The following is a 25,824-nucleotide window of genomic DNA, read 5'->3' as shown; positions in this document are numbered from 1 at the left end:
AAGCCGTTTCAAAAAAATAATAACAAAAAAAAAATAACAAAAAAAAATAACAAATAAAAATTTCGAATGTTAAAATTTTGGACTCCTAAACCGTCATTGACGGTTCGTCAATAAAAATTATTGCGGGTCGCCCTGGTTTACCCAAAAACCCGACCCGACCCACCCGACACAAAATTGTTTTCGAAATTCGATTCTTGAATACGAGATAAGCTTTGAATTTTTGCCGCGCCCCCTATTACCTGTTACAGTTGGAAGGCTCATTTGTCAAAATTGTTGTCAAAAACTACGATTCTTGAATACGTTTTCTATTTTCCTATTTCCGTTAAGATCGAAATAACTCCCCATAAATGATTTTTTTTCGTCCTAGCCGTGCTTAAAAATATTGGGGTATAGACCATTTCGGATGCTGCGTTGCAAAATTTAAAAAGATAATTTGGCGTCCTAGGCTAGGGCCCGCCAATTAATTTTCAAAGCGGAAATCATAACGGCATTTAGCGGCCACGATACGCACTTTATAACCCCACTGGAGGAGGAGCTGAATCACTATCGATCTCTACAACCATTTCCAACAATTAATATCGATTTTATCGTGCCAGAGAATGTCTCTGTGATAATAAATTTGTTTTTGTTTTCTAAACGTTAAATTATGGTTTTCAATACTTTTACCAAATATTAATATTCATTATAATTCCAAAACCTACACCACACAAAAAAATTTATACCAGAGAAAATTCACAAACCTACCTTTCACTATTAAAAATAAATATACAAAATACTAAAATTCAAAAAATTTTATCGTGCCAGAGAATGTCTCTGTGATAATAAATTTGTTTTTGTTTTCTAAACGTTCATCAATTACTGGTTTTCAATACTGTTTATCTCGCTTGTTGCAATAAAATACCAGTTTATCTCGCGTTGAAATGGACGACGCTGTCTGGAGTGTTGCGTTGTAAGTCACGTTTCTCTTTTGTATTGTTTTTTCTTTTTCTTTTTTGTATGCGCACACGTGCATTCAACGTATAAAACCTAATGTTATGATTATGCCTGTGATGTCCGATGATTTTACTCATGTATATTTTTGTGTCATTTAGAATTTGGTCGATTAAAACCACATTAAGTGTCCTCAGTGTCGCAGATTCACTCCGGTTACTGCCGGGCAAATCTCTGTGAATGATGATCTCCAAACCGATCACGATTTGATGGCCCTACTTCTCCAAACAAAAACAAATTTATTATCACAGAGACATTCACTTGTATCTGCCACTGGCACGATAAAAACGATATTAATTGTTGGAAATGGTTATAGGAATCGATAGTGATTTATTTCCTCCAGGTATTTCCAATTTAAAGATGCGTACCGTGGCCGCTAGATGGCGTTGTGTATGGTGATTATTTTCTGCAAAAAAATAAATGGCCCTAGCCGAGGTGCTGAAATTTTAGGGGGTAATTTGGCGTTCCGTAGTTTAGTATTTTTTGCGTTTCTAGTGTAAAGAAAATATGTAAATATGGGTGATTCAAATGTGGATATGGGGATAATGGATAAACTAGGGATGATTAATTATTTATAAAGACTGGAGAAGACGCAGAATGTCTTAAAGTGTAGTATTCTAGAACATTTCCTGAATTGGAAAAGTATTACTAGGGTAAATAAATCAAAAACCCCCTTTTTTCCTATCTCCCCCTGCAATCGAAACCCCCCTGGATTTTTTTAAATTTTGCAACGCAGCATCCGAAACTGGTCTATAGGAATATTTTTTCGAATTGACAACCCCTCGCTCAGCTACTAAACAGTATTTTTTTTATGAGGAAAAATTAAGTTTAATTGTAGTAATTGTAAAAAACTAAGGTCACTGTTTGTGTTTCAATTGCCATGGTAGCAGGGCAATTGAAACGGTGTGTCGAGGCAATTGCAACGTGGGTTTTCCCATAAGGAAGCTTCTTTATACCCACATAAAATCAAAAACACGATATCTCAGCAGCCACAACTGCTAGTGTGATCAAATTTTGCCACAAGGTACAATGCAATTTATAGATTTTTTACATATGCTTATGGTATATCGTACTTAAGTTTAAAATATTAAAATAATTAAATTTAAAAAATCCCATTAAGCTACATGCTTTTTCAAATAAATCCTAAACAGCTAATATAAGTATTATAGTTGTGTTAATATGATGATTTACATTTGCTGAAATGAATTACATCAAATACTTGCACACAAAAAATGCATCCACTCACGGACAGGGACTATTAACAAAGTGTTTCGATTGCCCCACAATAGGGTCATCGTTACATTTAATCATTTAAAATTATTTTAAAAAAGGGGAAAAAAATTAATGAATATTTGTTATAGAAGGAAAATTAGTTGCAAATCGTTTAAAACTAATTTTATTATTAAAGCGTACCATTTTAGGGTTCAAAACAAAAAAATTAAAAAAGTAAAATTAACAGACGGAGTACAAGAAATTGTTTTTTCGAGATAACTTAAAAAGTTTTTAATAAAAAACTCGTAAATTTTTCTAAACTTGTAAACCCCTTCATTCTATTAACCCTAATTTTTTCAAGAAAATTCCTCTCATACGGCGCGAGAAAAAATTTTTTTTTCAATTGCCCTGTGTCTCAATTGACCCCACTCTCCTCTACTTCGGTTATCGATGCCATCTAGTTGCAAGATGTTACTGTATTTTAGAGGTAATGGAGCTACTTTTAAGAGCCCCATGCTCCCTTCACGGAACAACTAAGATGAAGTATCAGAAAACATACCGCTGCATTGCCTACATTTTGGCTATTTTGAACTGTCAATCTGTCATTAGGTAACGCCCAGGGATCGACCCTTAGCCAATCGGGGCGCTTTTTTGCCAATCGGGATTCGCATTTCGGGGCATTGGGGCAGGGGTTTGGAGTGAAATTATTTTCACCCCGAACTCAATCGGGGCAATCGGGGTTGCAACCCGATTGCTACCGATAGATTTACGCAAACACTTGTATTGAAGATCGTAACAGACTGGCCATTTTTCCAGTAGGTCAGATTGGTTTACCCGATTACGGCGAATCGGGGTCAATCCCTAATTGTCATTCACTGAGAAGCTCAGGTTTTTTTCTTGCCCGTATTACTTCCAACGAACAAAAGAAGCCCTACAGGTTTGAACACCAGAGAGCAGAGCCCAGACCAGACCTTACCCCTTACCTCGTCTTCTTCATTCCACGTCAAGCTCACATTATTGCACTTCAACGTCATGGCTTCTGGGGTGAGCATAACTCTCTGCTTTAATCTAAAAAATTCTCAAACATCCGAGTACATTATTAAATGATTGGGTTATTGTGATAAACTTCATTGTTTCTTTGTTAATTTCTAGACTTTGTACACCTACCCGGGCAACTTTAGGGCCAATAAGGCTTTAATTGCGGCTCAATACTCGGGCTTCAATATCAACGTAGCTTCCGGTTTCGTTTTTGGAGAGACCAACAAGAGCGAATCCTTTCTCAAGAAATTTCCTTTGGGGAAAGTAAGTTCTTTAAATATAATTATTTTCCAAAATGTTTCTGTAATGTATTTGTCAAAGGTGCCAGCGTTTGAATCCCAAGATGGACAGTACATTGCTGAAAGCAACGCAATTGCGTATTTCGGTAATTCGAGTTGCCGTTAGTTTTCTGACAAAGTCATTATTTTTCTGTCTTGTAATTTAGTTGCCAACCAGCAACTTCGTGGAAACAGTGATGTAGAAAAGGCCCATATCCTTCAGTGGATGTCATTTGCTGATGGTGAAATTCTTCCGTTGTCCTGTACAATTGTTTTTCCAGTACTTGGAATAATTCAATATAACAAACAGGTAGGTTATGAACATTTCAAACATCTTTTCATAGTTGAAAAATTTCTTACTTTTATGTCCTAGGCTGTAGACCATGCCAAGCAGGAGTTGAACGCTATCCTGTCTGTTGTTAACAATCATCTTCTGACCCGCACATTTTTGGTTGGGGAGAAAATCACTCTTGCAGATATTGTTCTTGCTTGCAACCTTCTACATCTTTATGAGAACATTTGTGATGAAACCAACAGGAAACCATTTCAAAATTTGAATAGATGGTTTGTTACTTGCATCAACCAACCCCAGTTCAAGGCTGTTCTTGGAGATTTTAAGATGTGTCAAAAAGAATGCCTGGTTGATCCCAAGAAGTTTGCTGAATTCCAAAGTAAGTAAATCTACATAAATGGATAAAGATGAGGTGTTACACTATTTCATTGTAACAGGCAAAATTGGTGGGTCATCCAAGAAAGAAGAAAAGAAGGCTGTAAAGGATGAGAAGAAAAAAGAAAAAAAAGAAGAGAAGCCAAAGCCAAAAAAAGAGGAAGAGGAGCCAGAGGAACTTGATGCTGCTGAGGCAGCATTGCTAGAGGAACCTAAATCTAAAGATCCCTTTGATGAAATGCCTAAAGGAACATTCAACATGGATGATTTTAAGAGGTTCTACTCGAACAACGAAGAAGCAAAATCCATCCCTTATTTTTGGGACAAGTTTGATAAAGAAAACTACTCAATTTGGTTTGGAGAGTACAAGTACTCAGATGAGCTTACCAAAGTCTTCATGTCGGCTAATTTGATTGGCGGTGGGTCAAAGAGATTATTTCTGTGATTGCAGATTTTCATCAGTTTTCTTTCATTAGGCATGTATCAAAGGTTGGACAAAATGAGGAAGCAATGCTTTGCATCCATGTGCCTGTTCGGCACAGATAACGACAGTACCATCTCGGGAGTGTGGGTCTGGCGTGGACAAGATTTAGCGTTTCAGGTGACATTAATTTACATGTATTAACCTCTTTCAAAGACACAAATGTTTTTCATAAGCATTTCGTGTAACAAATAGAGGGAAAGTAAAACAATTATCTACTCTTAGGCTTTTTTTTGGCTAAGGATTGGATGTATTTTAACATTTTCTTTCTTTTCTTTTTGTGTAGTTGAGTCCGGATTGGCAAATCGATTATGAAACCTATGACTGGAAAAAGTTGGATCCTGAAACTGAAGAGACTAAAGCATTAGTGGCACAATACTTCTCGTGGACTGGCAATGATAAAAATGGTCGTCCCTTTAACCAAGGTAAAATTTTCAAATGAAGTGTTTCCTTATCAAATGTTGTATTTGTAATCAATACAACCACTGAGCTACCAGTTTTATTGTGTTTCTCGTTGTGATTTTATCAAAACTCAATTCTCTTTTATCCAATCAGGACAACCCATCTTTTTCCTAGATTTATATAAGTAGAAAGCGCATTAATTGCGGGTGGTATCGGCACTAATCTAAAACTTATTTCCATCATCCAAGCCGTGACGCCGGGAAATTGTTCTCGTAAATGAGATATAATCTTATAGAAAGGCAACGGTGCAGTGCATCGTTACGTCCCATGAACTACTAAAACTTAAAAACTGGATTCTTTCCCTATCTCACCGTGTAAAAGCGTGTCGGGTCGGCTAATTTCACAAAAAATATGTATATACATCATAAAATGCAGCTTTCAAAGGCAATTCTAACCACATAATTTTTTCTTTATAAAACGAGGAAACCACTTTACTAGAATCGACTAGAATGGATGTTAACTGTTTCAATTCAACGTTTTGTATTTTCATGCTGAGAGTGAAGGGCTTAGATCCTCGCGTCATTACAGCTGCTTTCAGTTTGTTCTTCGTGCGAGTGGGAACGTTTGACCGAATGGTTACGGTTCCCAGATAAAAAAAGATATTCCAATCAATATCCATTAAACTCGGCAACCACTTCCGTCCGATAAGATTTCTCGTATTCTCACCTTCCGCGACCTGTAGTGACAAATAATGGTCTGTTCCAGCTAAATGAACTTTGACGTTTAAACCACCTTTTAAACGAACTTCTTTCCCTGTGGCTGATCTCCTAACAGTTTGAATGATGCTTAATGAAGGTTTACCCATATCCTGCCAAGTCCACTTGTTAATGATCGAGTCGTGACATCCGGAGTCTACTTTCATGGTAACACTAAAGCCGTTGATTTCCAAATCAATAAAATATCTTTTCCCATCCATTTTTGAAATAAATCGTGTAATATTTTATCATTTCTAAGGGATAAACATATTTTTTTTTATTATATGGCAAATGGTTGTTTGATGGTCCTCCATCATCATCAATTCCATCTTTCCTATTAGCTTTTTCGACACCTACTTGTGTATGTGTGTCGCAATATGTTTGATTTCCAAGCGTTAATGACCATTTCACACATTATTCAACAGTAAAATTAAGCATTTCTTTAAGTTTGACATAAAATAATGTCCAAATTGGTATTCCGAAATCACCTAATTTGACTATTAAGCTCAACGTCTGGAGAAATGCTTTGAAGAAAACAGTTCTTACTTTTTTTTTTTTCTTTTTATAAAATTTTTTTAGAAAAAAAAAATAAAACAAAGGCAAGTTAACAAAAAGTTACACAAATACCAAAGTGAACCTCATTAGCATAGAAAATAAAGTAATGTAATGTGGAAAAATGGTGCTGAGCCGACGCACACTCCATGTAGCCTATACCCAAAGCCCCATCGCTTTTTTTCAATTCTCGTTTTTTTAAATAATATATTTTATTATTGTTAATGGAGTTATGCTTTTTCGAAAGAAGAAAAAAAATCGAATAATGTTCATTTTTTCATTTTCTGATCTATTGTCTGCTGTTTTGTTTAATTAAACGATCAGGGACCAACACGTTATAAACGCGATTCCAACCCAAATAACACGGTATAAAAGGCTTAGCCATACCGATAATGGTTGAGGAACGCCGGCTACGGTTGGTCTAGCGAAAAAAGTGGGCCTTGGTCGGTCAAGTTCGAGTTAGATAGGTGGAGCTAAAAGTAAGCCGAACAACCATGCACGCATTCCTCATTTTCTTTTCGTCATCGTTATTGGCATTTGCAAGCAAGTCATTTACCAGAGTGTGTACTATATGCCGTGATTCTTGTAATCGGATCTTCACATTTCTTGTTTTGTTTCGTTAATAAAGCTTGGAGTCCAAAACCATGGTCGTCGAAGTAAGCCTGGATAATTTCGAAACATGACAATGTAGACGTATATTTTACAGAATCTCCTGCACGAAATCATTCAATGTAGTGAACAGCAGACCCACCTTTTGTGCTTGTTAATATGTTGGTGAAATCGCATTGTTCTCCATTTTTGTTTCTAGACTTATCAGTATGTAGTTGTTAAGCCGTTGTTAATGTGTAATTGTTAAGCCGACAATAATATAAAGCATCATTCCACGTCATGAGAAACTGCAGCAAAATTTAGCCTTTGCCGGCAGCTGTTCGAAATTTTTTGCTGTTGGAGCCATACCACTGGTACGAGGGTTTTAGGTCAGGGCGGTCGGGGCGTAAGAGTGATTTTCCGCCTGGTGAGAGCGCCTCTTGCAGGTGTGTTTTTTCACTCCACGCAGAGACTCATTTGAAGCCAGATGGCACTCTCACGGGTGGAAAATCATTCTTACGCCCCGACCATGCCCCGACCCAAAACCCTCGTTTTTTCGTATAGTATTCCCCGCAAGAGGGTACCCTTTTCTGAGAGGGAAAACAGCCATAGTGGAGGAACCAGGGGTCTATGACTTGCGTTTTGTCTGGCGTTTTGTAAAAAAATATACGAAATTCTAAAATATCCGCTTGTGCCTCGGAGAAACTAGAAATGTCGAGAAAATAGAGATGTTATATCAATATTAGGGACTTGATATGTAACATCTCCATTTTCTCGGTTTGGTAAACATATTTCAAGGAGAAAGTGAAGTAAAACAGAGATCTCCTCTGTAAGTCGTTTCCGTCCTTAAACATACATAACACTGGCGTAAAAGGTACAAGTCCTGGGAACACGGGTGAAGCTACACTTTTTATTGCGATTCCAAGCGATTTATTATGAACAACAATTTTGATTAGTGATCGGACACTTTCTTAAGTGCACATCCCTCTGTTCCCATACAATGTCCAGCATGAATTCGCATCATGTTGCATCTTCACATTATTCCGGATTCACCTTTATCGCTTCAAAATACTCTCAACAACTAATCAAGGCCCAACACCCAAAGTCGACGAAAAAGCTCAATTTCAACAAGAACCACATTGAATATGTGCTTCAAAGAAACAAGTTTGCTAGATAGTCTCCGCTTTATATTTACACGTTTTTACACCAAGAGCCAAGAGGGGTAGGGCCTGAAATACATGGCTTTAAATTATTTATCCAATTGAGATTTCATTAATTTAGTAGATCTTGTAGCCTTTGCCGTTGAAAGGGATGTGGACGGGGGCAACTGGGAGTTCGTATTCATGCACGGGAGCAACTGGGAGCTCGTATTCGTGGACGGGAGCGACGGGCAAGTGGTCACCTTTGGGCTGGAATCCAGCTTCATCAGCGGCCCAAGTCAAAGTGAATTTCTGGCCTTCAGGGGAAACCCAGTAAGAGGATCCTTTGTTGGTGTTGCCTAAGACTTCACCGTACGATTCTTTTCCGTAAGAATCGTAGGTGACTCCTTGCATCTTTTTCTGGACCTGGGACTCTTCACGGGTAGTGTAGTCAGACTGGGCATAGCTGCGAATTAAAAGATTTAATTTTTTCGGTTATGATAACCTTTTATACTCATCTTAAGTAGTATAAAGAATGAAATTCAATTACCTCCATTGGGTGCTGCCATCGAGGTTGCGCTCATCAGATTGGCTGGTGATGGTAATGTCAGCGTATTTGTTATCCTTGTTGTAGGCTGGTGCGGGGTAGGCTGGTGCGGGGTAGGCCGGTGCGGGGTAGGCCGGTGCGGGGTAGGCTGGTGCGGGGTAGGCTGGTGCGGGGTAGCTAGGAGTAGGGTACTTTGGTGCCGGGTAGTTTGGGGCAGGGGAGCTGGGAGCCTTGTATTCCGGCTTGTAGCTGGATGGTACGGCGGCAGCAACAGCCAAGAATGCGGCGACGAAGAACTATCGGAAAATATCGTCATTAGTTTAAAGTCCAAAGTTTTGTCTCCAGGTTAGGAAGAATTAGTGACAAAATGCCTTACCAGCTTCATGTTGTACTTAGGTTAGTTTGGTAAACAACTGATGATTTTGGTTCCTCATTCCTGGGCTTATATAGTCAGGTGAATGGTAAGTAACATGCAGTCGGGCATTCAGTTGACCTAGTTGTTTTAGCTGCTAGCTTTCGTTCAAGCAGTACAGGTTCGGGTGTTGTGCAAAAAATTCTGCGCTCTCACTTTTCACACTAGCTTTTTACAACACTTTTGTCTTACTTTGCGATAGACCCTTCTGCCACACTGTCAACATTTTCACATTTCAAAAGCCCACATTCAGCCCAAGCTACTAAAAATTGTCTATGCACTGCATAAAAGCATTGAATTTGTTAGAACTGGGTATGTTGATTTCCTCCTACCCCTTCCATTCCATTCCTATTCCAATGTAAACGTCTTTGCGGAAACCACTAGAATCGACTAGAATGGATGTTAATTGTTCAATTAACAACAGCTGAATAATAAGCAAGAGCATGTAGACGTTGATTCTTATGATTCCTATTTGCCGCATGCAATCCCTGCATTGCAAGACCCATGACCTGAAATGCATAATTAACCACCAAAAGACGGTGATCATCGCTTTCAAAAGTAGGTCAATAAATGAAATAGAAGCGACACACCCTTTTTGCCGGCTGCATAATCTCGTTTGAAGGTGATTCAAGACATCAGTTGTTCAATTCATCAAAAGTACGCAACACGAAACTAACAAATGGAATTTCTTTTGATTTTATTGGTTTACATTTTCATCGTTTATTGAAAAGTTTCGATTTCTTTTCGTAGTTTGTCATCGCCACTTTCTTGGCTGTTGCTGCCGCTGCGCCTTCCAGCTACAAGCCGGAATACAAAGCTCCTAGCTATACTACCCCAAGCTACCCTGCACCAAAGTACCCTACTACTAGCTAACCTGCACCAGCTTACTCTACTCCCAGCTACAACAAGGATAACAAATAGGCTGATATCACCATCACCAGCCAATCTGACGAACGCATCCTCGATGGCAGCAGCCAATGGAGGTAATAAATAATTAATCTGAGGATTTCCGTTATCTGATAAAAAAAAGAAAAAACACACACACACACACACATCACTTCACTCACACTACTTATCTACATGAGTTTGTATTTCCGATATGCATGTGACGTGCAATGTCCCACTACGTGAATGCTAGCCATTACGACAGGCCGAATGCCGGTTGCAGGGTTCCGTAATAGCGTAGTCAGAGGTAGTGGAACGTCACTAAAGCGTAGCATAGGACGCACCAGAGGGAAACTCCACTCATGGGAAACCGTGATGGTCTTGTGAGATGCGAACGGCGGACCCACACCTGTACCACGAGATGAACACCACGGCTCCAATAGAAGGAGGCACACATATTTTTGCACGAAAACTGCGTTTGTAAGAAGTTGCGGGAGTCCCGCACAATGATGCGTTTTTACTTTTTTTTTATTAATTTCCCAAAAAATCATTTAATGAACTTTATTTGATTTTTTGTGCTGATTCAGAATATATGCATAATTTGTAAATTGGTCGATAACATATTGTCACGTGGAGATCACGTGACATACGCGTGAGACACACCCCATACTCACCTCCTTCTTGGAAACAAGCAAGGGCGAATGTACGAGTACATTCAACCTTGTTTTGTCTGAATGTTGCGGTAGCATCACAGGACGCTTGCACCTTCTCTAACGCTTCGGGGAAACAAGCAAGGGCGAATGCACTCGAACGTTCGGCCTTGCTTTGTAGTAAATGGTTAAGGGTATCTTCTTCTTTTGTAGAAACAAGCAAGGGCGGATGTACTCGTACAACCGACCTTGCTCAGTAATAAGTCATACGGGTTATTTCGATTGTTCGTAGAGACAGCAAGGGCGAAAGCACTCGATGATTCAACCTTGCTGTTCACCTACCATAAATAGGCGGTGTAGTGTCTCTTGAATGTAATGTTCTTACTTGACGTCTTACCGTGTGGACGTCCTAATACACTCGTGTTACACATCACCCCCAAGTGTAACAAATGGTGGAGATGCAGCATTACTAAGGAGACAAGGCAAGGAAGTTTATCTTATAGTATTATTCATTGTCAGAGGCGAAAATCGTTTAGGGGCTCTACCACAAGCGGTTTAACCAACGGGTTGTGCCAAATCTTAAATTGTTGGATACGGAGCCACGTTTTCGGCTGACAGTGGGGAAGACTATTTGGTTTCTATTAGCTTTCTCTCAAGGAAATCGTTTATTGCTTTGACAAGATTTTGAGGTATTGTAATGCAGAAAGACATTAATCATTTTTTTTTGCCGGAGGTAAATGAGAAAGTCATCGAATCGACGTTGGCCTAGTTGTCCAAGGGATCCGAGCAGACGTTTACACCCTTTGCCTACATCTACGCGCCCGGTACCGGAACAGCATCTGGAAGAAAAAACTGTTGAGCCGGACAGCACAGAGGACGTAGTGGGAAATGGGCAGCGGATAATCCAGGCGGAAAAAAGGTTGGAGAGTACTGCGAAAGATCTTGAAGAATCTTACGTAGACAAGAGTATTGAGGCAGTTAAAGAAGGTAACGAAAAAAGTGAAGACGACGAGTTGGAGAGTACTGCGAAAGATCTTGAAGAATCTAACGTAGACAAGAGTATTGACGACGCACACGAAAGTAGCGAAGAAAGCGAAGAAGAGGAAAACGGGGATAGCACTGACGAGGAGCAGTTATTTGCAGATACCGATAGTGATTCAGGTACTGGCATTATGCCTCCTCAGATAAAGTTTTTGAGTCCCAAGGTCTTTAAGGCAACGCCGGAAGATGACGCCTTCGACTGGCTTGAGCGTTACGAGTCAACGTGAGCGTACAATCAATGGGGCGATACGGAGCTAAGGGCGAATTTCAGCATGTATCTGGATGGAGCGGCAAGAAAATGGTACCTGTGCTCCACACTTCCGACGGAGTGGCGTGATTTACCCATACGACCGGGGGTTGGCCTCAACGCAGCTGATCTTCCGGCAGTAACTGGAGTCAGAACACTGTTTTTGAAAGAATTTCAGCAACAAAACTACAAGCTGTTCCAGGAAACACGCTTGCGGAACCGGGTTCAAGGTATCGAAGAAGCGACAACTAACTACTATTACGATGTTATTGATCTTTGTAGGGTGGTGGATCCAACAATGGCGGAAGCCACCAAAGTCGACTATCTTTTTGGGGGATTACAGCCCTCGTTGGTCGAAAAATTGTACCCGTTACAACCCAAAACAGGCGAAGAATTTTTAGAGGCGGCGAAACGGTTTACTGATGCCAAGCTCTTGGCCAATAGACGAAACTGGCCGGACGCGGTGCTCGGGTTGGCAGCAACCAGAGTGGCGGATGTTCCAATTGATTTCATTCGGACCCTTCCAAAACCAGCTCCAACTGTGGCTGATACGGAATTATGGAAAGTAATTAAAGAACTGCAAGGTGCGGTAGAAAGTTTGAAGATTCAAGCAACTCCACCTCCGAAGAGACCAGGAAACGAGAAGACAGTTACGTGGGGAGAGTCGGAGAGAATCTACAGAAACAATAACGGAGTACTCAAATGTTACTGTTGTAACGGAACGGGTCACATGGCCCGGAATTGTTGGGAAAATCCGCAATCTGCTCGTTTCCGACAACGATCCTACTCAGGTCCTCCTGGCCCACAGAGAGGGCCGTTGGGTCCTCCCGCGCCAATCAACATCGTGTCCCAGCTAGCCGAGACGACTGCAGATTCATCAACACAGGAGGAGATAAAGGAGCGACCTATCCTTAGACTAGATTTCAGCAAGCTGATCAGAGAAGAAGTCACTTGTGGAACACGACAAGTAATGGCAGTCGTCGACACAGGGGCAGCACTGACAGTTATATCACCGGAGCTGCTACGTGCATCCCAGTTCGTGCTGCGTCCATGGGACGGACCGCGGGTGGTGATGGCTAATGGAGAACAAGCAACGTTGATGGGAGCAGCCACCATTTCGGTCAACCACAAAATGGGAACAGCAACTGGCGAAGCGGTGGTATTTGGGATGGATGGAATTGATTTGATTTTGGGCAATGATTTCCTGAAACAGTATGGCAAAGTACAAATTGATTATCGAGAGCCGAAGGCCTCAATTACTTTTGGAGATCAGCCTCTTGCAGCCATTACATCGCAGCGGACAGATCACCAAACACGGTCGGTTAAATTGATTACCAACGCTGATGTAACAATCCCTTCTTTCTCAGTTGCCAATGTGATGACAGTAGCGCCAGCTTTACAGGCGGAGAACTTTGTGTTTCGAACCATCAGGAAAACTTCTACAAACCAAGGGAGTGTCGGTGGGACACGCGTTACTGGCAACCAAAGTGGATTTCACCCCGTTGGCCAATTTAACGTCGACTAGCGTGTGGATTCCAAAGGCGACGACATTGGGAGTCATCAGTGGCTACGACGGAGAAGTGCTGAGCTGTGGCCTAACGACAAAAGAAGAGAACTCCCCAATGACCAGACCACCAACAAAGGAAGAAGTGAATCAGCGGAGGAGACTCATAGACGACCTCAAAAAACAAGTAAATCATGGCATTCCGAAAGACAAACGTGAAAAAATGTTCCAATTGCTAGAAGAAAATTTGGAATGTTTTGCGGAAAACGCTTCGGAAGTAGGCCGCTGCAACATATCCGAACATAACATTGAAACGGGAGATTCCCCGCCAATCAATCAGGCCCCGTATGCCAGCGCGTGGAAGGCTAGAACCATCGTGAACGAACAAGTAAAAAGTTTGGAAGAGGCGGGAATTATCGAAATTTCGGACAGCTCGTGGTCCGCACCGGTGGTGCTAATCAGAAAGAAGGATGGAACATGGAGATTCTGTGTCGATTACAGAAAGCTGAATTCAGTCACGGTACGGGATGTTTATCCTCTACCAAGAATTGCGGATGTGCTGAGTCGATTGGAAGGAGCAGAATTTTTTTCCATCCTCGACTTACAAGCCGGATATCATCAGATTCCGGTGAGAGACGAGGACCGTCACAAGACTGCCTTCATTACGGCTGATGGGTTGTACCAGTTCAAGGTACTCCCATTTGGCCTATCGAACGGTCCCAGTTCATTCCAGCGGTCCATGGATATTATACTGGCCGGACTTCGATGGACAGCGTGCCTCGTCTACTTGGATGATGTTATAGTGTACTCGTCAACAATCGACCTCCATGTCGAACGACTAAGGTTGGTATTGGAGAGTTTAAAGAAAGCGGGCCTTAAGTTGAAGGTGTCCAAATGTCATTTTGCGGAAACCAGTTTGAAAGTATTAGGTCATGTAGTGGATGCGGATGGTATTCGTCCAGACCCGGACAAATTAGCAGCGGTAAAGGAGTTCCCACCGTGCAACGAAGGAAAGACGGTGGCTCTTAAAGTGAAGAAAGTACAGAGCTATCTTGGCCTGTGCTCTTATTATCGTCCACACATCAAAGATTTTTCTATAATCGCACGCCCGTTAATTTTGTTAACCAAAAAGGATGCAGTGTTTGATTGGGGTCCTGACCAGGAGTCCAGCTTCAACACACTGAAGCAAGCGCTGCTTGCAGCCCCAGTCCTGGCTCATCCGAATTATGACCTACCAATGGAAATCATTCCCGATGCCTGTGGCTACGGCATTGGTGCGGTATTGGCACAACGAGTGGAAGGGCAAGAACATCCGTTGGCCTATGCCAGCCGCCTGTTAAGCAGCTCCGAAATAAACTACAGCATCACCGAGAAAGAATGCCTGGCCTTGGTTTGGGCCTTAAAAAAATTTAAAGGTTATGTATGGGGATGCAAGATCGTGGTAGTTACAGACCACCAGGCGCTGTGTTGGTTGTTAACCAAACGAGATCTCGCTGGACGGCTAGCCCGTTGGAGCTTGTCGATACAGGAGTATGACATCGAAATCCGGTATAGAAGCGGAAAACTCCATGACAACGCAGATTGCCTCTCGCGATGCCCTTTACCCGTGACCGAAGACCAAGAAGAAGATCGCTGTGTGGCCATTGGACTTGTGGGTAGTGGCAGATCGGTGGATTTTGGACCGGAGGAAGAATTCGTTGCGGAGCAGCGTCGGGTCCCGCGGTGGCGTCGTCTGATGGACCAGTTGGAAGCAGGTCGTGCAACGTTAAAAAACTTCTGTCTATTCAATGGGCGACTATGCTTACAGACCATTAAAAACGGTAAACAGTATCGTCGCCTGTGCGTCCCACGTTCCTTTCGGGAACGCGTCGTAAAGGCATACCATGACGACTTGATATCAGGGCATATGGGAGTTCGACGCACCCTAACGAAAATTGCTAATCGATTCTTTTGGGAGCGTTTGGCGATTGATGTTACGAATTATGTGCAATCATGTCCTAATTGCCAGGGTCGAAAAGGAGTGAACAAACGGCCAGCCGGTTTCCTGCAGTGTATTCAGGTTGCACGTCCATTTCAAAAGGTGGGAATCGACCTCTTAGGTCCGTTTCCTATGTCCAACACCGGAAATAAGATGATCATCGTTGCTGTTGACTACTTAACGAAGTGGGTGGAACTACGGGCCATGCCCAACGGAAAGGCGGATATGGTGGCAACATTTTTCGTTGAACAAATTGTGCTGCGTCATGGAGCACCGGAATCCATCATTTCGGATCAAGGGAAATGTTTTATAGCTGAGCTTACCCAAGAAGTCATGAAGAATCTTGGAACCAACCACAAGACAACGTCAAGTTACCATCCACAGGCAAACGGATTGGTTGAGCGAATGAATCACACCTTGGCGGCTATGCTCTCAATGTATGTCAGCGCGGACCATAGAGACTGGGACGAGGCATTACCTTACGTGTGTTTTGCTTACAACACGGCGCGGCAGGAATCTACGGGATATTCACCATTTTTTTGCTTTACGGGCGTGAACCAATGTTACCTATTGATTTGGAATTAGGTGCGGATGCCAACCCTCGGCTGGTTACGTCAGGAACAGCTCCGGATTATGCAACCCAGGTTGTGACCGAATTGGCGAAGGCTCGAGCATTGGTGCACACGCGATTGGGAGTCGCCCAGGACAACCAGCGACGAGAGTATGACAGTCGACACAGAGAGCTTCAATTTCAAGTAGGAGACCAAGTCCTGGTGTACAAACCCTTTCGAAAAGTAAAACGAGCAGAAAAATTGCTTCATCGCTGGCAAGGACCGTTCAAAGTGATCCGACAGACAACTCCCGTGAACTACGAAGTGAAGTTAAGTTCCGGATCAAGAAAATCGGAGATTGTGCACGTCATAAAGATGAAACTTTTTCACGACTTGGTCGAACGAGGTCCAAATTGGAATACGGAATCCACAGAGGCGACACGTGAGACACCTCTACCAAACGCCCCTCAACCACCTGTGAGGATTCATCGGGAGACGGGTACGGATAATGGAAACCACGGTGAGAGGGCTGCAGTTTTATCCGACAACAGCGTCCATCCAGTACCGTCATCTGGGGGAGTTCGTCAGCCAGAGACAGCAAGCAGGCCGGCCCGCCTACCCACAAGGATGCAGCCGGCTCGTCGAGCTGGTCGACCGAATCGTTACCTCGCTTTGTTGCTGCCTTACACAATTTGTGTATTGGCCTTTCTCGGGTCAGTCAATGTAGATGCGTTGCTTGTCCGAGACACCGTGATTTTCAATGAAAAGCCAGGTGTCGCGTTCGGAGAATCATTCTGGACAGTCATAACAGACCTCGATATACGACCGGCAGAGGCAGTGGTTCAGACATTGAAAGTGAGGCTGAAGGAGTACGCGGACATGGCCGTTAAATGCCGTAAAACAGGAAATCAACAAGGTGCATCGGCGGCCAAAAAACTTGATGTCAAGTGTCATTGGTTTGAACGTGAATTAAATCAATCCGAACATCGACTAGCAACTTTTCGGGACGCCATTGGTTCTCCTTCCAAACAACGTCGAGCGGTGATCGATGGCGGCGGATCAGCGTTAAAGTGGCTATTCGGAGTAGCCACCCAGGCTGATCTCGCTGGATTGAATAAGAAGATCACCGGCCTTACACACCGGGAAAATGAAATAGTCCATTTGATGGACCAGCAGGCAACTGTAGTGAACGAATCACTTTGGGAGATCCGGACAAATACCAAGCTGATCCAGGAGTTGGAAGGGCAAACGGCGGAACTAACAAAGAATTACAAAAATTTACTTGGACGAATGGCAGAGCGTCAAGCTTACATGATCGAGTATTTCGATTTTTTCATCAATCTAGACACAGCATTCGAGTCGATGGAAGCGAGCCTGCAGTGGCTTCGAGACTTGGCAGACGCTCTTGACGAAGGGTTGGCCCTCTTGGCAAACGGCCGATTAGCGCCTCAGATATTTCCACCTGCTCAAATGGCTTCGGTGTTGATGTTGAAAGCAGTTAATCGACAACTACCCTTGGGTTGGGCAGTATCGAGTGAAGAATTATGGGTGACCTATCGTGAAGCTATGGTGACGGTGGCAGCGGTGGAGGGACGTTTTCGTCTCTTTATCAAAATTCCGATCTACGATCACGCACAGCAGTATACCCTGTTTGAAATTTTCAGTTTACCACGAGCAACAGACAATGGCACCCATGGAGTGGCGATCGGGGACCTACCGAATTTTCTGGCCGTTTCCACAGATTTGGAGACTTTTATTGAACTTTTGACTGCCGACGTTCGGGGTTGCAAACAATTGGAACGATTAATTTGTAATTTTCATACAGGTTTAAGAAAACGGGGAGCACGGAAATCCTGTGCGATTTCGTTATTCACCAATGACGCCAACCGTAAGCTAACGCAATGCAGACAACAATTTAAAGAATGGAAAGGATCCGAAGTAGCTTATCTTGGAGAGAATCGCTGGGTGTTCTCAGCCGTTACAGCTCATGAGGTGGTGTTCTCATGTCCGATCGGTAGCAGCCAAGGGCCCCCGCAATCACTGTTGCTGCCTCCGTTTGGGATTTTTGATGTCCCTCCTGGATGTACGGCTCGAACGGAAGACTGGGTCTTCCCCGCCATTTTATACGGACGATTGGAGGCCTCGTTAGATCCTCTGGTGGCACCCACGCTGGCCGCAGTGGGGTTTAATGTAACAACGTTCAAATCGGTCGCCATCATTGAGCTCCCGAAGGCGAATGCCACATCAATTAATTTCATCAGCGACCTACTGCGCCGAAACGACGGCGCTCGTGCGTCGTCTGAAATGACAGGATTCCAGATTCAAGAGTTAATGAAGAAGACGACCGAAGAATTTCAGCTGTCGGAGCCAAGATATCCGTTTGAACTTCTGATCATGTTACTATTACTAGTGGTGGCAACAACTTATCTCAGTTACCAAACTGTTCGGCTGAGAGGCCGTATGAGGGCCCACGAACAATTAGATGTTCAAGACGATCACTTCCTACCGCACCTCGAACAGGTGGCGGAGGTTTGACACGACATTTCCTTTTTTTTGAATGCTTCTTTTGGGGTGTTCGTTTGGAATTTTTTGTTTTCGGGATTTTTTGTTTGTTCTTTATTTTGGTGTGTTGGGTTTGCTGATTTAGGGTTTTAATACTTTTTGGGGGTTACCGTTCTGGGGGTTTTATTTTTATCAAGCAGTCGGGGGCGACCGCCTTCACGAGGGGGATCTGTCACGTGGAGATCACGTGACATACGCGTGAGACACACCCCACACTCACCTCCTTCTTGGAAACAAGCAAGGGCGAATGTACGAGTACATTCGACCTTGTTTTGTCTGAATGTTGCGGTAGCATCACAGGACGCTTGCACCTTCTCTAACGCTTCGGGGAAACAAGCAAGGGCGAATGCACTCGAACGTTCGGCCTTGCTTTGTAGTAAATGGTTAAGGGTATCTTCTTCTTTTGTAGAAACAAGCAAGGGCGGATGTACTCGTACAACCGACCTTGCTCAGTAATAAGTCATACGGGTTATTTCGATTGTTCGTAGAGACAGCAAGGGCGAAAGCACTCGATGATTCAACCTTGCTGTTCACCTACCATAAATAGGCGGTGTAGTGTCTCTTGAATGTAATGTTCTTACTTGACGTCTTACCGTGTGGACGTCCTAATACACTCGTGTTACACATCACCCCCAAGTGTAACAATATTTTGTTTTTTCACGATAACTGATGGTTCCTATCTCTAATGCATGTGTTCGCTATCCACTTGTTCCGTCATATTCACCGACTTTTTATTTTAGATTATGGGTTTTTGTAGTCACACTAATGTAACGGAACTGTCGATTTGAACCATCTATGCTTAGAAAAATATTGAAACGCTCTGACACCTGAGCTATTGAGCATGTTTAAATGATGAATAACGCATATTGGCCAGCATAATTTTGGACTTCTTTTGGAATCTTGCGACGTAATGAAAATGGCGTGTGGTTTATGAACAATTTTCTTAAACGTTTGGCTTGAGCATGTCGTCGGCTGACCATTCTCGTACAATCACGTCGCTTATCCCGCTGAAGCAAGAGATGAAAATAAAAAACATTGCATTACATGGCAATCCGTAAATCCTGTTAGACCATCATATGATTGTCTAGGATACTACCACTCGAACCACTGCACCAAGCCGACAATGAGTTCCTACTCCTAATACGAAATGCTAATAATTACCTTCAAAGCTGTATCCGCTCGCCTGTTTCCTTTTTGCTTTCCAGCAGTTCTTCTGTAGGAGGACTATCACTCCCAAAAAATGACTTCTTGAAGTAACAATCCATCGGTTGTCATTTTCGCCACCAGGTGGCGTTTACCACGACCGAGCGTCTGCTGAGTTTTCGATGGACAACTTACGGACGTCTGGACAACGTATTTTATCAACATGATAGAGCATGAATTGGAAATTGAAGCCTAGATTAAAACAAAACTATTTGTTAAATCTTAACGTTCAGTTTTTACTGAGATCGAAATAAAAGAAAAAATATAGTCGAACATCAGTCTGGTTTTAATTTAAACGGTCTTCAAGAGGAGACTATAGAGACAATGTCACTTTATAACGGGCTTAGAAATTATACGACAATACGAGTACCAAAACTTTTTCCACTTTGACATGACTATCAACTTCGAGAATGGCTGTTTGGGATTGCAGTAAGTCTCGTGGTTATACACCATGCAAAGTCAGAACGCAACTTTCTTTCTTTCGCATTTAGGTTGATTTTCGTCCTCTGTTGGTTTCATTGGTGTTTGTAACTCCATCATGCTGAGGAAAATATAATTAAAATCGAAGGGTATCAATGGGAACCATCACGTTCCAACAACTGCTCGTATGCGATCGTCGTTGGTTACCAATAACGGAAGCTTTGCCATTTGACCCATAAACTGTACATTGACGTTGCATTCCCCATTAGATCCACGATATTATTCGAAGTATCACGCATTATCCGACTGGTGGGATCCAACGGAGGGCTACCTAGCTGTATCCAATGTGCCTGCCCAATGATTGACGAGGTTGCCCCAGTATCTAACATCATTTCAATTTCAACGTTTTGTATTTTCATGCTGAGAGTGAAGGGCTTAGATCCTCGCGTCATTACAGCTGCTTTCAGTTTGTTCTTCGTGCGAGTGGGAACGTTTGACCGAATGGTTACGGTTTCCAGATAAAAAAGATATTCCAATCAATATCCATTAAACTCGGCAACCACTTCCGTCCGATAAGATTTCTCGTATTCTCACCTTCCGCGACCTGTAGTGACAAATAATGGTCTGTTCCAGCTAAATGAACTTTGACGTTTAAACCACCTTTTAAACGAACTTCTTTCCCTGTGGCTGATCTCCTAACAGTTTGAATGATGCTTAATGAAGGTTTACCTATATCCTGCCAAGTCCACTTGTTAATGATCGAGTCGTGACATCCGGAGTCTACTTTCATGGTAACACTAAAGCCGTTGATTTCCAAATCAATAAAATATCTTTTCCTATCCATTTTTGAAATAAATCATGTAATATTTTATCATTTCTAAGGGATAAACATATTTTTTTTATTATATGGCAAATGGTTGTTTGATGGTCCTCCATCATCATCAATTCCATCTTTCCTATTAGCTTTTTCGACACCTACTTGTGTATGTGTGTCGCAATATGTTTGATTTCCAAGCGTTAATGACCATTTCACACATTATTCAACAGTAAAATTAAGCATTTCTTTAAGTTTGACATAAAATAATGTCCAAATTGGTATTCCGAAATCACCTAATTTGACTATTAAGCTCAACGTCTGGAGAAATGCTTTGAAGAAAACAGTTCTTACTTTTTTTTTTTTCTTTTTATTAAATTTTTTTAGAAAAAAAAAATAAAACAAAGGCAAGTTAACAAAAAGTTACACAAATACCAAAGTGAACCTCATTAGCATAGAAAATAAAGTAATGTAATGTGGAAAAATGGTGCTGAGCCGACGCACACTCCATGTAGCCTATACCCAAAGCCCCATCGCTTTTTTCAATTCTCGTTTTTTTAAATAATATATTTTATTATTGTTAATGGAGTTATGCTTTTTCGAAAGAAAAAAAAAATCGAATAATGTTCATTTTTTCATTTTCTGATCTATTGTCTGCTGTTTTGTTTAATTAAACGATCAGGGACCAACACGTTATAAACGCGATTCCAACCCAAATAACACGGTATAAAAGGCTTAGCCATACCGATAATGGTTGAGGAACGCCGGCTACGGTTGGTCTAGCGAAAAAAGTGGGCCTTGGTCGGTCAAGTTCGAGTTAGATAGGTGGAGCTAAAAGTAAGCCGAACAACCATGCACGCATTCCTCATTTTCTTTTCGTCATCGTTATTGGCATTTGCAAGCAAGTCATTTACCAGAGTGTGTACTATATGCCGTGATTCTTGTAATCGGATCTTCACATTTCTTGTTTTGTTTCGTTAATAAAGCTTGGAGTCCAAAACCATGGTCGTCGAAGTAAGCCTGGATAATTTCGAAACATGACAATGTAGACGTATATTTTACAGAATCTCCTGCACGAAATCATTCAATGTAGTGAACAGCAGACCCACCTTTTGTGCTTGTTAATATGTTGGTGAAATCGCATTGTTCTCCATTTTTGTTTCTAGACTTATCAGTATGTAGTTGTTAAGCCGTTGTTAATGTGTAATTGTTAAGCCGACAATAATATAAAGCATCATTCCACGTCATGAGAAACTGCAGCAAAATTTAGCCTTTGCCGGCAGCTGTTCGAAATTTTTTGCTGTTGGAGCCATACCACTGGTACGAGGGTTTTAGGTCGGGGCGGTCGGGGCGTAAGAGTGATTTTCCGCCTGGTGAGAGCGCCTCTTGCAGGTGTGTTTTTTCACTCCACGCAGAGACTCATTTGAAGCCAGATGGCACTCTCACGGGTGGAAAATCATTCTTACGCCCCGACCATGCCCCGACCCAAAACCCTCGTTTTTTCGTATAGTATTCCCCGCAAGAGGGTACCCTTTTCTGAGAGGGAAAACAGCCATAGTGGAGGAACCAGGGGTCTATGACTTGCGTTTTGTCTGGCGTTTTGTAAAAAAATATACGAAATTCTAAAATATCCGCTTGTGCCTCGGAGAAACTAGAAATGTCGAGAAAATAGAGATGTTATATCAATATTAGGGACTTGATATGTAACATCTCCATTTTCTCGGTTTGGTAAACATATTTCAAGGAGAAAGTGAAGTAAAACAGAGATCTCCTCTGTAATTCGTTTCCGTCCTTAAACATACATAACACTGGCGTAAAAGGTACAAGTCCTGGGAACACGGGTGAAGCTACACTTTTTATTGCGATTCCAAGCGATTTATTATGAACAACAATTTTGATTAGTGATCGGACACTTTCTTAAGTGCACATCCCTCTGTTCCCATACAATGTCCAGCATGAATTCGCATCATGTTGCATCTTCACATTATTCCGGATTCACCTTTATCGCTTCAAAATACTCTCAACAACTAATCAAGGCCCAACACCCAAAGTCGACGAAAAAGCTCAATTTCAACAAGAACCACATTGAATATGTGCTTCAAAGAAACAAGTTTGCTAGATAGTCTCCGCTTTATACTTACACGTTTTTACACCAAGAGCCAAGAGGGGTAGGGCCTGAAATACATGGCTTTAAATTATTTATCCAATTGAGATTTCATTAATTTAGTAGATCTTGTAGCCTTTGCCGTTGAAAGGGATGTGGACGGGGGCAACTGGGAGTTCGTATTCATGCACGGGAGCAACTGGGAGCTCGTATTCGTGGACGGGAGCGACGGGCAAGTGGTCACCTTTGGGCTGGAATCCAGCTTCATCAGCGGCCCAAGTCAAAGTGAATTTCTGGCCTTCAGGGGAAACCCAGTAAGAGGATCCTTTGTTGGTGTTGCCTAAGACTTCACCGTACGATTCTTTTCCGTAAGAATCGTAGGTGACTCCTTGCATCTTTTTCTGGACCTGGGACTCTTCACGGGTAGTGTAGTCAGACTGGGCATAGCTGCGAATTAAAAGATTTAATTTTTTCGGTTATGATAACCTTTTATACTCATCTTAAGTAGTATAAAGAATGAAATTCAATTACCTCCATTGGGTGCTGCCATCGAGGTTGCGCTCATCAGATTGGCTGGTGATGGTAATGTCAGCGTATTGTGGTGCGTATTGCGGTGCGGGGTAGGCTGGTGCGGGGTAGGCTGGTGCGGGGTAGCTAGGAGTAGGGTACTTTGGTGCCGGGTAGTTTGGGGCAGGGGAGCTGGGAGCCTTGTATTCCGGCTTGTAGCTGGATGGTACGGCGGCAGCAACAGCCAAGAATGCGGCGACGAAGAACTATCGGAAAATATCGTCATTAGTTTAAAGTCCAAAGTTTTGTCTCCAGGTTAGGAAGAATTAGTGACAAAATGCCTTACCAGCTTCATGTTGTACTTAGGTTAGTTTGGTAAACAACTGATGATTTTGGTTCCTCATTCCTGGGCTTATATAGTCAGGTGAATGGTAAGTAACATGCAGTCGGGCATTCAGTTGACCTAGTTGTTTTAGCTGCTAGCTTTCGTTCAAGCAGTACAGGTTCGGGTGTTGTGCAAAAAATTCTGCGCTCTCACTTTTCACACTAGCTTTTTACAACACTTTTGTCTTACTTTGCGATAGACCCTTCTGCCACACTGTCAACATTTTCACATTTCAAAAGCCCACATTCAGCCCAAGCTACTAAAAATTGTCTATGCACTGCATAAAAGCATTGAATTTGTTAGAACTGGGTATGTTGATTTCCTCCTACCCCTTCCATTCCATTCCTATTCCAATGTAAACGTCTTTGCGGAAACCACTAGAATCGACTAGAATGGATGTTAATTGTTCAATTAACAACAGCTGAATAATAAGCAAGAGCATGTAGACGTTGATTCTTATGATTCCTATTTGCCGCATGCAATCCCTGCATTGCAAGACCCATGACCTGAAATGCATAATTAACCACCAAAAGACGGTGATCATCGCTTTCAAAAGTAGGTCAATAAATGAAATAGAAGCGACACACCCTTTTTGCCGGCTGCATAATCTCGTTTGAAGGTGATTCAAGACATCAGTTGTTCAATTCATCAAAAGTACGCAACACGAAACTAACAAATGGAATTTCTTTTGATTTTATTGGTTTACATTTTCATCGTTTATTGAAAAGTTTCGATTTCTTTTCGTAGTTTGTCATCGCCACTTTCTTGGCTGTTGCTGCCGCTGCGCCTTCCAGCTACAAGCCGGAATACAAAGCTCCTAGCTATACTACCCCAAGCTACCCTGCACCAAAGTACCCTACTACTAGCTAACCTGCACCAGCTTACTCTACTCCCAGCTACAACAAGGATAACAAATAGGCTGATATCACCATCACCAGCCAATCTGACGAACGCATCCTCGATGGCAGCAGCCAATGGAGGTAATAAATAATTAATCTGAGGATTTCCGTTATCTGATAAAAAAAAGAAAAAAACACACACACACACACATCACTTCACTTACACTACTTATCTACATGAGTTTGTATTTCCGATATGCATGTGACGTGCAATGTCCCACTACGTGAATGCTAGCCATTACGACAGGCCGAATGCCGGTTGCAGGGTTCCGTAATAGCGTAGTCAGAGGTAGTGGAACGTCACTAAAGCGTAGCATAGGACGCACCAGAGGGAAACTCCACTCATGGGAACCGTGATGGTCTCGTGAGATGCGAACGGCGGACCCACACCTGTACCACGAGATGAACACCACGGCTCCAAATAGAAGGGGGGGCCCCATTTTTTTGCACGAAAACTGCGTTTGTAAGAAGTTGCGGGAGTCCCGCACAATGATGCGTTTTTACTTTTTTTTATTAATTTCCCCAAAAATCATTTAATGAATTACTTTGATTTGATTTTTGTGCTGATTCAGAATATATGCATAATTTGTAAATTGGTCGATAACATATTTTGTTTTTTTCACGATAACTGATGGTTCCTATCTCTAATGCATGTGTTCGCTATCCACTTGTTCCGTCATATTCACCGACTTTTTATTTTAGATTATGGGTTTTTGTAGTCACACTAATGTAACGGAACTGTCGATTTGAACCATCTATGCTTAGAAAAATATTGAAACGCTCTGACACCTGAGCTATTGAGCATGTTTAAATGATGAATAACGCATATTGGCCAGCATAATTTTGGACTTCTTTTGGAATCTTGCGACGTAATGAAAATGGCGTGTGGTTTATGAACAATTTTCTTAAACGTTTGGCTTGAGCATGTCGTCGGCTGACCATTCTCGTACAATCACGTCGCTTATCCCGCTGAAGCAAGAGATGAAAATAAAAAACATTGCATTACATGGCAA

At 42.2% G+C, this 25,824-nt stretch overlaps 3 protein-coding genes and 2 long non-coding RNA genes across 5 annotated transcripts; 1 reads left to right on the top strand and 4 right to left on the bottom strand.

Annotated features, from left to right (window-relative positions):
* The first annotated feature begins 3,111 nt into the window (after positions 1-3,111).
* On the top strand, positions 3,112-5,162 carry LOC116932797 (elongation factor 1-gamma). Its single transcript, XM_032940656.2, has 8 exons — positions 3,112-3,246; positions 3,355-3,504; positions 3,562-3,625; positions 3,686-3,828; positions 3,892-4,189; positions 4,248-4,604; positions 4,662-4,786; positions 4,953-5,162. The coding sequence occupies exons 1-8, from the start codon at positions 3,235-3,237 to the stop codon at positions 5,106-5,108; spliced, it is 1,305 nt and encodes a 434-aa protein (XP_032796547.2). The 5' UTR covers positions 3,112-3,234; the 3' UTR covers positions 5,109-5,162.
* Positions 5,163-6,643: 1,481 nt separating this feature from the next.
* LOC123472606 lies at positions 6,644-7,301 on the bottom strand. Its single transcript, XR_006647100.1, has 2 exons — positions 7,127-7,301; positions 6,644-7,037 (listed from the first exon to the last, which is right to left on the bottom strand). It is a non-coding gene; the product is annotated as an uncharacterized LOC123472606 (long non-coding RNA).
* Positions 7,302-8,133: 832 nt separating this feature from the next.
* On the bottom strand, positions 8,134-9,175 carry LOC123472542 (endocuticle structural glycoprotein SgAbd-1-like). Its single transcript, XM_045174241.1, has 3 exons — positions 9,026-9,175; positions 8,653-8,945; positions 8,134-8,568 (listed from the first exon to the last, which is right to left on the bottom strand). The coding sequence occupies exons 1-3, from the start codon at positions 9,032-9,034 to the stop codon at positions 8,241-8,243; spliced, it is 630 nt and encodes a 209-aa protein (XP_045030176.1). The 5' UTR covers positions 9,035-9,175; the 3' UTR covers positions 8,134-8,240.
* A 12,367-nt stretch (positions 9,176-21,542) lies between these two features.
* Positions 21,543-22,200, bottom strand: LOC123473651. The gene is made up of 2 exons (XR_006647589.1): positions 22,026-22,200; positions 21,543-21,936 (listed from the first exon to the last, which is right to left on the bottom strand). It is a non-coding gene; the product is annotated as an uncharacterized LOC123473651 (long non-coding RNA).
* A 552-nt stretch (positions 22,201-22,752) lies between these two features.
* LOC123469483 (endocuticle structural glycoprotein SgAbd-1-like) lies at positions 22,753-24,023 on the bottom strand. Its single transcript, XM_045168537.1, has 3 exons — positions 23,874-24,023; positions 23,552-23,793; positions 22,753-23,467 (listed from the first exon to the last, which is right to left on the bottom strand). The coding sequence occupies exons 1-3, from the start codon at positions 23,880-23,882 to the stop codon at positions 23,140-23,142; spliced, it is 579 nt and encodes a 192-aa protein (XP_045024472.1). The 5' UTR covers positions 23,883-24,023; the 3' UTR covers positions 22,753-23,139.
* Positions 24,024-25,824: the final 1,801 nt, after the last annotated feature.

This window comes from Daphnia magna, linkage group LG1, assembly GCF_020631705.1.
Source record: "Daphnia magna isolate NIES linkage group LG1, ASM2063170v1.1, whole genome shotgun sequence".
Taxonomy (NCBI): Eukaryota; Metazoa; Arthropoda; class Branchiopoda; order Diplostraca; family Daphniidae; genus Daphnia; species Daphnia magna.
Note: the sequence above shows the minus strand (reverse complement) of the source record. Positions and strands in the feature narration are given on the sequence as shown.